The 12,748-nt window shown below is 38.2% G+C and overlaps 2 protein-coding genes across 13 annotated transcripts in view; one reads left to right on the top strand and one right to left on the bottom strand.

Annotated features, from left to right (window-relative positions):
• Positions 1-12,748, bottom strand: part of SEC24D (SEC24 homolog D, COPII coat complex component) — a 445,620-nt gene that overhangs the window by 385,160 nt on the left and 47,712 nt on the right. The window lies entirely within an intron of this gene.
• MYOZ2 (myozenin 2) overlaps positions 11,893-12,748 on the top strand; it is a 30,404-nt gene continuing 29,548 nt past the window's right edge. For 7 of the 8 annotated variants that reach the window (XM_084971091.1, XM_084971094.1, XM_084971093.1 and 4 more), the window contains exons 1-2: positions 11,893-12,052; positions 12,593-12,685. Coding sequence is in view for 1 of the 8 variants with exons in the window: in NM_001044593.1 (NP_001038058.1) it covers positions 12,610-12,685 (76 nt within the window). In the remaining 7 variants the exon portion in view is untranslated. 8 annotated transcript variants of the gene reach the window in all.

Below are 12,748 nucleotides of genomic sequence, written 5' to 3'. Positions count from 1 at the left end.
GCTAGACATGTTACCACCTCAGGGCCTTTGTACTTGCTTCTTCTTGCTGGGATGTTCTTTTCCTAATATATCTTCCTGGCTTCCTCCTGCATCTCCTATCAGATCTTTACTTGAATGTCACCTTTTCAATTAGGTCTTCCTCAGTCATTCCATCTAAAATCACTATCTGTACCCCAAAATGCTGCCCACCCTGCTTTACTGTTTTTCTTTTTTGTTTTCTTTATTTTGTCTTTTGTCTTTTTAGGGCCACACCCATGGCATATGGAGGTTCCCAGGCTAGGGGTCTAATCGGAGCTGTAGCCGCCAGCCTATGCCAGAGCCACAGCAACGCCAGATCCGAGCCGCTTCTGCGACCTACACCACAGCTCACGGCAAGGCTAGATCCTTAACCCACTGAGTGATCCCTGGTCAGATTTGTTAACCACTGAGCCATGATGGGAACTCCCTATTGTTTTTCTTTATACTTATCATTATCTAACATACAATATGCTTTACTTGTTTACCTTGCCTGATGCATATTTCTTCCACTAGAAGATAAGCAGCATGAAGAATTTAAAAAATTTTGTTCACTACTCAGTGCCTAAAATAGTAACTAATATATGAAGGTTGCTCAATAAATATTTGTTGAGTGAATAAACTAAGAAGGAACAGAGGAGGAAAACCAGGATTATATGGTCTTTTGGAATCAGGAAAGCAAGCCTTTCAAGAAAAAGGTAATATTGATGCATTTCTCTAATTTAAGATGTAGGTATTTATTTGAGATGTGATGAGGTCAAGTCTGCAACATGCACATACTATTTTGGCTTCAAGAACTTTGATACAAAATAAGGGAGCTAAAAGTTCCCTAAGCAATATCACTTTTTGACCCACAACTGCATTTCATGGAATCAGGAGGTAAGAATGGAGAATAGATGGTAAAGCTAATGAGGGTGAAAGGAACTAGCATACATTACATTCCTGCTACATACGAAGCGTTATGCTGTGCCATCCAGCAAATATTCTCCACATGCTTACCATATGCCAGCACTACATTAAGCACTGGAGTTACAAAGTGATTCAGTCTACTAGGAATTAAAAAATTAGAGACTTGTCAGAAAAAAGATATTGACTGTAATAATAGATGTATTATACATATAAACATAACACAACACAAGCCCAGAAGAGCAGGTAGCCCAAGAGCAAGCACAAACTTTCCTTGGGAAGGGAAGGTCAGAGAAGGTTTTAAGGAGGTAGAAATATGTGTAGACGGAGACCATAGAAAAATCACTAAAGACTCACCAAATAAGGGAATTCATCAGGTGTAGGAAAAAACTGCTGTTAACAAAACTTTTAAGTTCCAAACAATGAACATGGGCAGAGGCCTAAAAGCCTAGACATAGCTTTAATATACTCTTAGTCATATGCAATTAAAAACAGGAGAGAAGGTCGAAAAGATTAGGACTACAGTTGCTTACAACTTTGGCTGCTTGCTTGGAATAGAGAGAAAAGAATGAAACAACACCTAGTTGTATATCCTCTCAACACACTTTCATTACAGTCACCACTCAGCCTAACTAGATCTGTGTCTTGGGAGCCAACAATCAGATTATCATCTCCTCTCTCTCTTTGGGTAAGAGGGGTGGAGTCGAGGTAGACCTCTATTCCCCCAGACTAAAAATGACTTAAGAGCTTGATTAGATTATAAGAGGGAAAAGGAAGAAAGAGGATTCTAAGATGATTCTAGACTTTGTCTAATGGATAGGAAATGATGAGTATAGTGTCTAATATTGGGAATTCAGATGAGGAGCTCATATAAAAGGATGGTAAGCCCAGTTTGTGGCATGTTAATTTTGAAATATTTGTGGGACACCAAAATGGGGGTTCTAGTTGCAATTTGGTATACAACTAAGAAGGCCAAGAGATAGGTTAGGATCTTCCACATTACTTACGACTGTCTCAAAAGTAATTCCAGTGAACCGATGGGGCAAAGCCTAAGACTAATGAAATTGGGAAGTTGGCATGTCTGGACCTGCTTAGTACCTGGTCCCTAGCAAATTTACTCTGGTGATAGCATGCTAGAAGGCCTCCTGATGGCACCACCTGGTTGGGATGCTAAACCTCTGTTATAGGCTTCAAGTCTCCTTCAAAAGCCACATATCTCTTTGTAATGCCCCTTCCCCCACCTTGAAGAGCCTGGTAGGGCAGGAATGTCACTCTTTCCTCACCCCACCTCTATATAACCTGTTCCCCACGTAAATTAGCTGCCCTGCCCAAAACCATTTGGATCAAATGTGTCCCATACAGAGATCAAACAACACTCAGCCCTTGTGCACAGCAGGAGAAATTGGGTCTCCACTCAGGTCCTCATTATGTGGTATAAAAACAATTGCAGAGTGAGTCAGGCTCTCTTTTTAACCCGTGAGCACGTGAGTTCTCAGTCTCTCTCTGTAAATGTACTTTTGCTTTAATAAATTTTTAAAATGTCCACTGTTCCAATGCTTTGCTACAGCAAGACAGGGACTAAGGAAATTGTAACTCTATCACCTCCATGAACATTTCCTTTTTAAGCTTGCATGGCACATAATTCTTCCCTCCTTCCAGGATTCGTCTCCAATGATCAACCATCATAGACTTAAACCTACCATAAATAGAACCACCCTTAATCTCAAATTATCAGTTTTATTGTTTTACCCATCAATATTTGTTTCTCTGTTATCTCCAAGCAGGTTTGTTTCTCTTTGAAAAGCCACACACACACACACACACACACACACACACACACACACACACACACAACTTGCTTTCCTTTTAGCAACTGAACTCTTTCTCACATTTAGTTTACTAACAATTCTTTTAAATAAATAGTTTTCATTCGCAGCTGCAAACTTCCCATCCACTCATTCTTGCCTTAAATCCCTTCTATTTAGGTTCTGTTACTACCACACTGAGGTGTTCCTAAATTTTGCCAATGACCTACTTCTTGCTAAATCCAATGACGTTTTCTCATATGTCATCCTCTGTAATCTCTGCGGAGAATTTGACAATGCCTTAAAATTTTCTTTTCTCTTGAACTTTGCTCTCCTGAATTTTCGTCCTTTCGTTCACTCACTCATTCAACAAACATTTAAGACACACTTAATTTTTCACTGCTAAAATGTGTCACATTTATGAGAAAAAGTAGTAGGTGGGTTAGGTTTCAGGCAAATTACATGGGAAACCAATAGATTAGTGGAAGTCTGCATGGGAGCACTGAATCAGAATAAGTAAAGTTACTCGGACAATTCAGATTTTGTTAATGACATTAGGTTCTGATACACTGATAAATCACTCCTATACAGGATATATACTTATGAAGTACTCCACACCCTTCACTGTTTGTTTCTGACTGCTTTATTTCTTAGCAATCCCTCTTCTGAAAAATACATGCTTTATTTATGTGTATTAATTCCACAGCTCAATTCATATTCATATCTGTCTCAGTTAAGGAACTATTCTACTTTTTCTAATAGAGTAACCTTCAACATGTGACAAACTCTTTATGCCTCGTCTGCAAATAGGAATTAAGCCATTATTTTTTTAAGATGACTTAACATATTTGATTGTCATCCTTTCACATGTTTATTCTAAAGTTAAACTTACTTTTTATGATAATAATAATAATAATGGCTAACATTTATTACACACTTAAGATATGTCAGGCATTGTAAGCACTATGCCATGCCACAGCCTTATGAGACTGATACTATGACTGTCCTTAATTTTTAGCCATGCTTCTGAGACTCTAGCATATGATACACAACTGTGAAGCCCAGATTTTGTCACTAAATTTCTTGACTATGCATTCTTAAAAAAAAACTGATGTTTTCTTTAATGACCTTTAATTACTTCATGCTAAATTTATATATAAAAGCAGAGGTAACTCCTTGCAGGTGAGAAAATTGTCAAAGAAACTGCTTCTGTAGACTATAGGAAAAATACAGGCTGGCTAGAATTGGGAAAGGAAATGTGACAAAGTTCTGGATGAATGCTGGGATTATGCAAGCAAAGGAAAAAAATGATTCGCAGGTTTTCTTTGGCAACTTTTTTCTTAATATTCCTGTACATGAAACTTTCCTTCTTTCCAAGTTCCAGCACTATTACATTAACTTCTGTCCTTGACAAGCTGGTCATCAGGCTCTGTTTACTTCTTTTCTCCTCACTTTACTTAAGGCTTAATTCAAGAGCATAAAAGGAAATGCTTAGATAAAATAAATTTCAGAAGAAAACAAGTAAAACACTGGGCTTGCCTATAAATGGATTATTTTGATGGAGTTGGATTTGATCCTTATTTTTGGCAGTAAAGGTGGTAAGTCTGCTTGTATGTGTGGTACATGGGCCAGGAAAGGAAGGAGAGATCTGCACAGCAAATGGGCATGTTTCCATTGTTTATGTTCAGCACTTTAATAACATTAGTATTTGCACAGCTGAAGGAAAGGAAAGCACCCTGAGAATAGACACCATGAGGAACTCTAGAAGGTTGCAAACCAGAAAAACATGAATTGGGAAAGAGCAATAAATGTTTAATAAGTAAAAAGCACCTCAGCCAAAATAAATTCAGTGTTGGGATGCTAAATTCCAAAGGGAATCAATAAGAGCACATTGAAATAATTATTCTGACAATTCTCATTGCTGTTTCTTTATTTTTGTCACGAAGATATCAATACAGAGATATTCAGAGATCAGGAAGTTAGAGATTCCTGCACAATACAGTAAAAAGGCAAAAACAGAGAGAAACAACTTTTAAATTCATCTCTGTAATTTACAAGTAGGTTGCATGGGAGATTTTACTGAATCTCTCAGAACGCTGATTTCCTCATCTGCAAAACAAAGGCAAAGCCTAGCAAACATAACTAAATAATGGCTCTAATAGTTCCTCTTACTATTAGTTGGTGCCCTCAGGCCTCTATCTGTCTTATACAGTCTCGCTTTGGCCAGTAGGATAATCACCACACCTCTGCTTATAATTATTCTGCCTTTGCTATGAGCTGCCAAGGAGATGAATTTTAAACCAGATGCTCCTCAATATAGGCAAACAGAAACCATGCAAGTCATGGCAAGCCAGTTAACTGTTAAGGAGAATGCATAGGGATCTTTGCACAAACCAAAAACAGCCTCACCACCTGCGAGTTTTTACATATTTGTTATCTTTTCCAACAGATTCTTTCCTCCCAGGGTTACCACCTTATCTGAGGCCCTGAAGGCTGGTAAAGAACTGATCATTCTCTCAGATTTGTCATTCAGCCTGGCAGCTGCCCTATCTGGGTTCTGAGTGCATTAATCCAGAACTGAGCCTCAGTAATGGTAACATGTTATCTGTCCACCTAGCAGACAGTCAGTCCCTACATCACAGGCCCCCTGGATCCTGTCCTAATCTTCTTCCCACAGCCACTTAATGTAGACTGAAAATGGTTCAAGGAAAAATAGAAAATTAAAAAACAAGTGCTCAGTCAGAGGAAGATGAATGTAGACTTTGTTTACCACTTGGCTAAAGGGCGCATGTTTACTACCAGCTGAATAAAGTTGCCTTTCATAGGTTCTCATGGTGTGGATTTTTGTTAGGTAGTACATTGGCAGTAAAATTCAGCTTAATCTTTTTTTCTCTTTAGCAAATGGTAAAAGAGATGGAAATGCAACTGTGGCAGGCCCAGAAATGGAAATAATTTGGTCATAGGAGTGTTGAAAAGCTCTGCCAAAAGCACTAACTTCATTGGGCATCAAGTACTACCATTAGAATCCCATTACTTTGCCTGCAAGAAAAGATCCTATCATTATCTTTAGCACCAGTTAATTTAAAATACTTAGGGCCCTGAGGGGAAAATCAAGTACTCCTCTCTTTACACTGAGGTTGGGGAGATGCTTCAAGGACAAGAATGATTAGTAGGACCATGTAGGTACTAAGACCATAGGGGTAGGAGTCCAGTGTGTATGTGTGTTGTGGGGGATGCAGGGAGGTGGGCAGTCCTAGGTCTTAGGGGTGGGAGGGTGGGAGCTGCAGACAAATTTGCAATATGACAAATTTGAGAGAAGTTTTATCTAGAGCCAGACCTCTGTGCAGATGAAACAAATATATTACCTGTGGCTTTATTTAACATTCAAATGTATTAGTTTATAGAATGGACCATCCGAAATGCTATATAATAACCATTAAAGTTCTTTTTAAAATTTAGCCATTGTGTCATGAAGCAAATGGGTAGTATATATTGTCTTAAAACTACAATAGCAGTGACTAATTCTTTCTCCTTTTCAGAACAAATAGTAACTCAAAAACTAAAAAGCTACAATGAAAGATCAGAAAGAGACATTAGGGAAGCAATCCCATTTACCACCAAATCAAAAAGAATAAAATACTTAGGAATAAACCTACCTAAAGAGACAAGAGACCTGTACTCTGAAAACTATAAGACACTGATGAAGGAAATCAAAGATGACACATACAGATGGAAAGACATACCATGCTCTTGGATTGGAAGAGTCAATGTTACCAGAATGACTATACTACTCAAGGCAATCTACAGGTTCTATGCAATCCAAAGTCATCCTGAGAAAGAAAAATGGAGCTGGAGGAATCAGGCCCCCTGACTTCAGGCTATACTACAAAGCTACAGTCATCAAAACCATATGGTACTGGCACAAAGACAGAAATACAGATCAGTGGAACAGGATAGAAAGTCCAGAATTAAACCCATGCACCTACAGTCAACTAATCCACGACAAAGGAGGCAAGACTATCCAATGGAGAAAAGAGAGCTCCTTCAATAAGTGGTGCTTGGAAAACTGGATAGCCACATGTAATAGAATAAAATTAGAACACTCTCTAATATCACACACAAAAATAAACTCAAAATGGATTAAAGACCTAAATATAAGACTAGACACTATCAAACTCCTAGAGGAAAACATAGGCCAAACACTCTCTGACTTAAATGACAGCAACATCTTCTCAGATCCACCTCTTGGAGTCATGACAATAAAAACTAAAATAAACAAATGGGACTTAATTAAGCTTAAAAGTTTCTGCACAGGAGTTCCCATCATGGCTCAGTGGTTAACAAATCCGACTAGAAACCATGAGGTTTCAGGTTCAACCCCTGGCCTCGCTCAGTGGGTTAAGGATCCAGCATCGCCATGAGCTGTGGTATTGGTCACAGACGTGGCTCAGATCTGGCGTTGCTGTGGCTGTGGTGTAGGCCAGTGGCTATAGCTCTGATTAGACCCCTAGCCTGGGAACCTCTAAATGCCATGGGTGCGGCCCTAGAAAAGACAAAAAAAAAAGTTTCTGCACAGCAAAGGAAACCCTAAACAAAACAAAAAGACAACCCACAGAATGGGAGAAAATCTTTGCAAATGAAGCAACCAACAAGGGATTAATCTCCAAAATTTATAAACACCTCCTACAGCTTAATACCAAAAAAAAACCAAAAAACCCCATCAAAAAATGGGCAGCAGATCTAAACAGACAGTTCTCCAAAGAAGACATACGGTGGCCAAAAAACACATGAAAAGATGTTCAACATCACTCATTATTAGAGACATGCAAATCAAAACCATGATGATGTACCACCTTACACCAGCCAGAATGGCCATCATCAAAAAGTCTACAAACAATACGGGCTGGAGAGGGTGTGGAGAAAAAGGAACACTACTACAGTGTTGGTGGGAATGTAAATTGGTGAAACCACTACAGAATGGTGCAACCAGTATGGAGATCCTCAGAAAACTAAAAACAGAATGACCATTCGATCCAGCAATCCCACTCCTGGGCATCTATCCAGAGAAAACCATGACTAGAAAAGACACATGTACTCCAATGTTCATTGCAGCACTGTACGTGATAGCCAAGACATGGAAACAACCTAAATGTCCATTGACAGAGGAGTGGATAAAGAAGGTTGCGGTACATATACACAATGGAATATCACTCAGTCATTAAATAGAAAGGAATAACGGCATTTGCAGCAACATGGATGGACCTAGAAATTATCGTGCTAAGTGAAGTCAGCCATACAATGAGACACCAGCATCAAATGCTGTCACTGACATGTGGAATCTGAAAAAAGGACACAATGAACTTCTTTGCAGAACAGATACTGACTCGCAGACATTGAAAAACTTAGGGTCTCTAGAGGAGACAGGTTGGGAGGTGGGGGGATGTGCTTGGGCTGTGGGATGGAAACCCTGTGAAATTAGATTGTTACGGTCACTGTACAACTACAGATGTGATAAATTCATTTGAGTAATAAAAAAATAATAATAATAAAATATAGTCTATTTCATCTGGAAAAAAAAAAAAGGCTAAAGTCAAATGGGAGTGACAGAAAACCCTAAAAATAGAAATTTCAAAAGGATGGAAGTCTGTTTTTCTCACAAATAAACTTAATCCAGAGATAAATAATTAGGTTTGGTGTGATTGATATAATCATCAGGGGCTGAGTCACCTCTAATTTTTGATCCATTGTCCCCAAAATGCAGACCCTTAGGCCTAAAAGGCTGCCCTAGCTCTAGTCAGCCTGCTCTTATTCAGTCAGCAGGAAAAAGAAAAATTAATGAGAAAGATGGCAGGAAAAAGAAAAAGTAGTGAAGGTCTCCTTTAGAACAGTCCTGATATTGCTCAGACCTCTTTTGTTTACATCCTTTTGGCAGAACTTAGTTACATAGCCATACACAGCTCAAGAGAGGTTTGGAAATGTAGATTTTTTTCTGGGTGGCCATGTGCCCAGTTAAATTCAGAGATTAACTTACTGACAGAAAAATTAATGGTTACTAGGTGACAACTCTCAATTTTTGCCAACAGAACATTTCAGTCATCTACCTGTTAAAATATGAACCTTATAGGAACTTAAGCTTTATATCTTCAGCAGCAAGAATTGTGGCTAGTATATTGGTAGACATTCAGTATTCATTAGATGGATGAATAAAGATATGGGTTGGAGATTAATTGTATAATGCATTTAAGGTTTGTCATGAGTTTGGAAATCTTCTTCTGTTATATCAAACACTTGGGAGGAAACAGAATTGTAATAAATGAACAGTCACTTGAATATAAGAAGATGGTGCCTACTTAAGGGAGAAGTTGTTTTGTAGGAGACTGAAATAGGTGCCTGTTCAGAGGATTGGCAGTTCAAGGTAGTAAACAGTAGGTTTAAACTAACCTATTGCAGTTGCTTCTAAATAAACATTTATATTGAAGTTATTAATTAGGTACCAATGAGAAACATTTTGCCAAGCCAATGAATTTAAATTCCCTCTTACGATCTCTCAATTGCTTGTATATTCCTGGCTTTAGCATTTACTCTAGTATGCTATTACTCAAATCTCTCAAAGTCTTAGTTTTCCCATCTGTAAAATGGAGGTTACAGTACCTACCACACAGAACCACGGACATTTTACATGTAACAATTTTGGAAATTCTTTTTTTTTTGTTGGCCATGCCCATGGCCCGTAGAAGTTCCCAGTCCAGGGATTGTAGCAACTCAAGCCGCTACAGTGACAATGCCAGATACTTAACCCACTGCACCATAGGAGAATTCCAATTTTAGAAATTCTTGATACTTAATAAAAGTTTAGTAAGTGTTAATTTTTCTTTTTACTACTTTACTCCTACAACATGAAAGAATTTAGAACCTAGAACAGTCAACTGCATTAATCAGTAAAAACTGAAAATATATTCAGAAAGACTATTTTCCTGTATGGTCACATTTATATTTTTCCAGTTTTGTGTTATATATAGTTTTACAGAATGAAATGGTGTCCTCAGCAGACTATAATTGTTATGTTGATTTTGGTTTCTAAAATGAAAAGAGACTATTTTAAAAATTTTTAAAGTTTTGAAGAATGTAATAATTTGTTTTTGTTTGTTTCTAAATTCTACATAAAATTATTTTGTCTTTTTTTTTAAGCTCATTTATATGTATCTCTGATAGCTTTTTGGTTTTTTAAAATTACTTAATGAATTTTATTACATTTATAGGTGTACAACAATCATCACAAACAATTTTACAGCATTTCCATCCGAAACCCCCAGTGCATCCTCCCACCTCCCAACCTGTCTCCTCTAGAGACCCTAAGTTTTTCAATGTTTGCGAGTCAGTATCTGTTCTGCAAAGAAGTTCATTGTGTCCTTTTTTCAGATTCCACATGTCAGTGACAGCATTTGATGCTGGTGTCTCATTGTATGGCTGACTTCACTTAGCACGATAATTTCTAGGTCCATCCATGTTGCTGCAAATGCCGTTATTCCTTTCTATTTAATGACTGAGTGATATTCCATTGTGTATATGTACCGCAACCTTCTTTATCCACTCCTCTGTCAATGGACATTTAGGTTGTTTCCATGTCTTGGCTATCACGTACAGTGCTGCAATGAACATTGGAGTACATGTGTCTTTTCTAGTCATGGTTTTCTCTGGATAGATGCCCAGGAGTGGGATTGCTGGATCGAATGGTCATTCTGTTTTTAGTTTTCTGAGGATCTCCATACTGGTTGCACCATTCTGTAGTGGTTTCACCAATTTACATTCCCACCAACACTGTAGTAGTGTTCCTTTTTCTCCACACCCTCTCCAGCCCGTATTGTTTGTAGACTTTTTGATGATGGCCATTCTGGCTGGTGTAAGGTGGTACATCATCATGGTTTTGATTTGCATGTCTCTAATAATGAGTGATGTTGAACATCTTTTCATGTGTTTTTTGGCCACCGTATGTCTTCTTTGGAGAACTGTCTGTTTAGATCTGCTGCCCATTTTTTGATGGGGTTTTTTGGTTTTTTTTTGGTATTAAGCTGTAGGAGGTGTTTATAAATTTTGGAGATTAATCCCTTGTTGGTTGCTTCATTTGCAAAGATTTTCTCCCATTCTGTGGGTTGTCTTTTTGTTTTGTTTAGGGTTTCCTTTGCTGTGCAGAAACTTTTAAGTTTGATTAGGTCCCATTTGTTTATTTTTGTTTTTTTTAGTCTTAAATAATACAAAAATATTTTAAAAACAAAGCACAGTAAGGGACTAGAGTGTGACACCATGTGATATTTTAGACAGAGTGAGTGGAGAAGAACTTTATGAATAATCAGAATTTCAACTAATCAACAGGGAGAGTTCTGAATGCTTGAGAGCCCTGAATGCAATAGGGGGGTCCTGAATGCATGAGCGGGCCAAGTGGTATGGGAGAGCATGTTCCAGGAAGTGGGAAATAATAAAAGCAAAAGCCTAGATATGGGAGGGCACATGCTTCTGTGTTCAAAGATCAGCAAAGAGGCCAACGTGCCCTACCTTCCCAACCTTTTATCCTATCTCCCAAACAGGAATCCTCGACTCCAGACCTTGCAGAGTTTGGTCAATTCTGTAAGCACTGTCTTCTACAGGGTCTCTTCACAAAGACTTATGACCCAACTATGAGCCTAAGTTTTTATTCAGAGAGCCTCAAGGCTCAGCCTCTAATGCCCATTAAAAAATACTCCCCTACTTTGCCATTCAAATAGCACCCATTTTTCTGAACTTAGTGTAGGTTCTCAATCTTGTTTAAGGGACAGAACTATTAATTTACCCCATATTGCTTTCTTTCTTCTTAAAACTCCATAGATACTATTGTCAATATTTTCATTTTCGTCTCATTCTGTTCTAATTCACTTATGTGTCTTTTGCCACTTCAATTAACAGGTGGTGTAAGAGCTACATTTTAAAAATCCCTTTTCGCTAGTTATCTCTTCAAACAGAAGATGCCCCATAAAAATTTTCTGTATGTTCATTCAACCATCTCACAAACTAGAAACACAATGGAGAGAACCTAATCTTTCTTGGTTCCTCCCTTTTGCCAGGAAGATATGAGTAGCTAAAGTATTTGGAGCTATATATAGTCAGTTGATGTCAGCTGGATGCCAGCCTTTTCAGAAAGGCTCAATCCCCAGTTTGAGTCAGAGCTAGGGACCATGCCGTCCCAAGCTCAAGGATAAAAACCATCAGGCCTAAGCGCCATCCATATTCCATCTCCAGTCTTTCCTCCACAAATTGGGATTCATCCTACCTGAAAAGCACCATCTAAGAGCAAGGTGAGTATACTCTTTCCTAAAATGTTTTACTGGCCAGTTGTCCAAGGAAGTTCAGAGTTGTGACTCATTAATGGGCATTCTTTGCTTTAAAGGACAGCAGTTGATGCCAATGTTAAAATGCTGCCACTGAAGACTTCTGATTTAATCTGGTATCCCTCTTCATTCTTATAGCTTGCTAGAATTGATGGCCAAATGAAGGCCAGTTTTGAAATAATGACAGATTAAGCTATGGAAAGAAAGAGGGAGGGGAAAGGAGGCCAGCTCTTTCATTGTTTCTCATTGCCTGATAATCATTGTACTAGCATGTAGATAGGACTGGGCCTGAAACTCTGAGAATCATCCTCTGTTCACTGTGACATTGCCTGTCAATGAATAGCATGCTCTGTCACCAGACAAGGAATGCGTATTAAAGTCTTTCAGGAGAAAGTAATAATAAACTCTTAATAAAGAACAAAGATGCTCTCTTTCAAAAGGATGATTATAAAACACTCCAAATGAGTCCTTCACATTGCCTCAATAATGTTCCTTTGTTTTTAACAGGGAACAACAAAAAAATCATGCTATCACATAATACCATGGTGAAGCAGAGGAAACAGCAAGCATCAGCCATCATGAAGGAAATCCATGGAAACGGTATCAATAAAAATCCTTGAGAGCATTAATATAGATCCTCCCTGATGTTATTTAATAGTCTAC

Source organism: Sus scrofa, chromosome 8 (assembly GCF_054392235.1).
Source record: "Sus scrofa isolate SSC_HxYL_T2T_F1_AM1 chromosome 8, Sscrofa_HxYL_maternal_Yorkshire_Landrace_v2.0, whole genome shotgun sequence".
Classification (NCBI taxonomy): Eukaryota; Metazoa; Chordata; class Mammalia; order Artiodactyla; family Suidae; genus Sus; species Sus scrofa.
The sequence above is the reverse complement of the archived record's forward strand: the minus strand, read 5'-3'. Positions and strand labels throughout refer to the sequence as shown.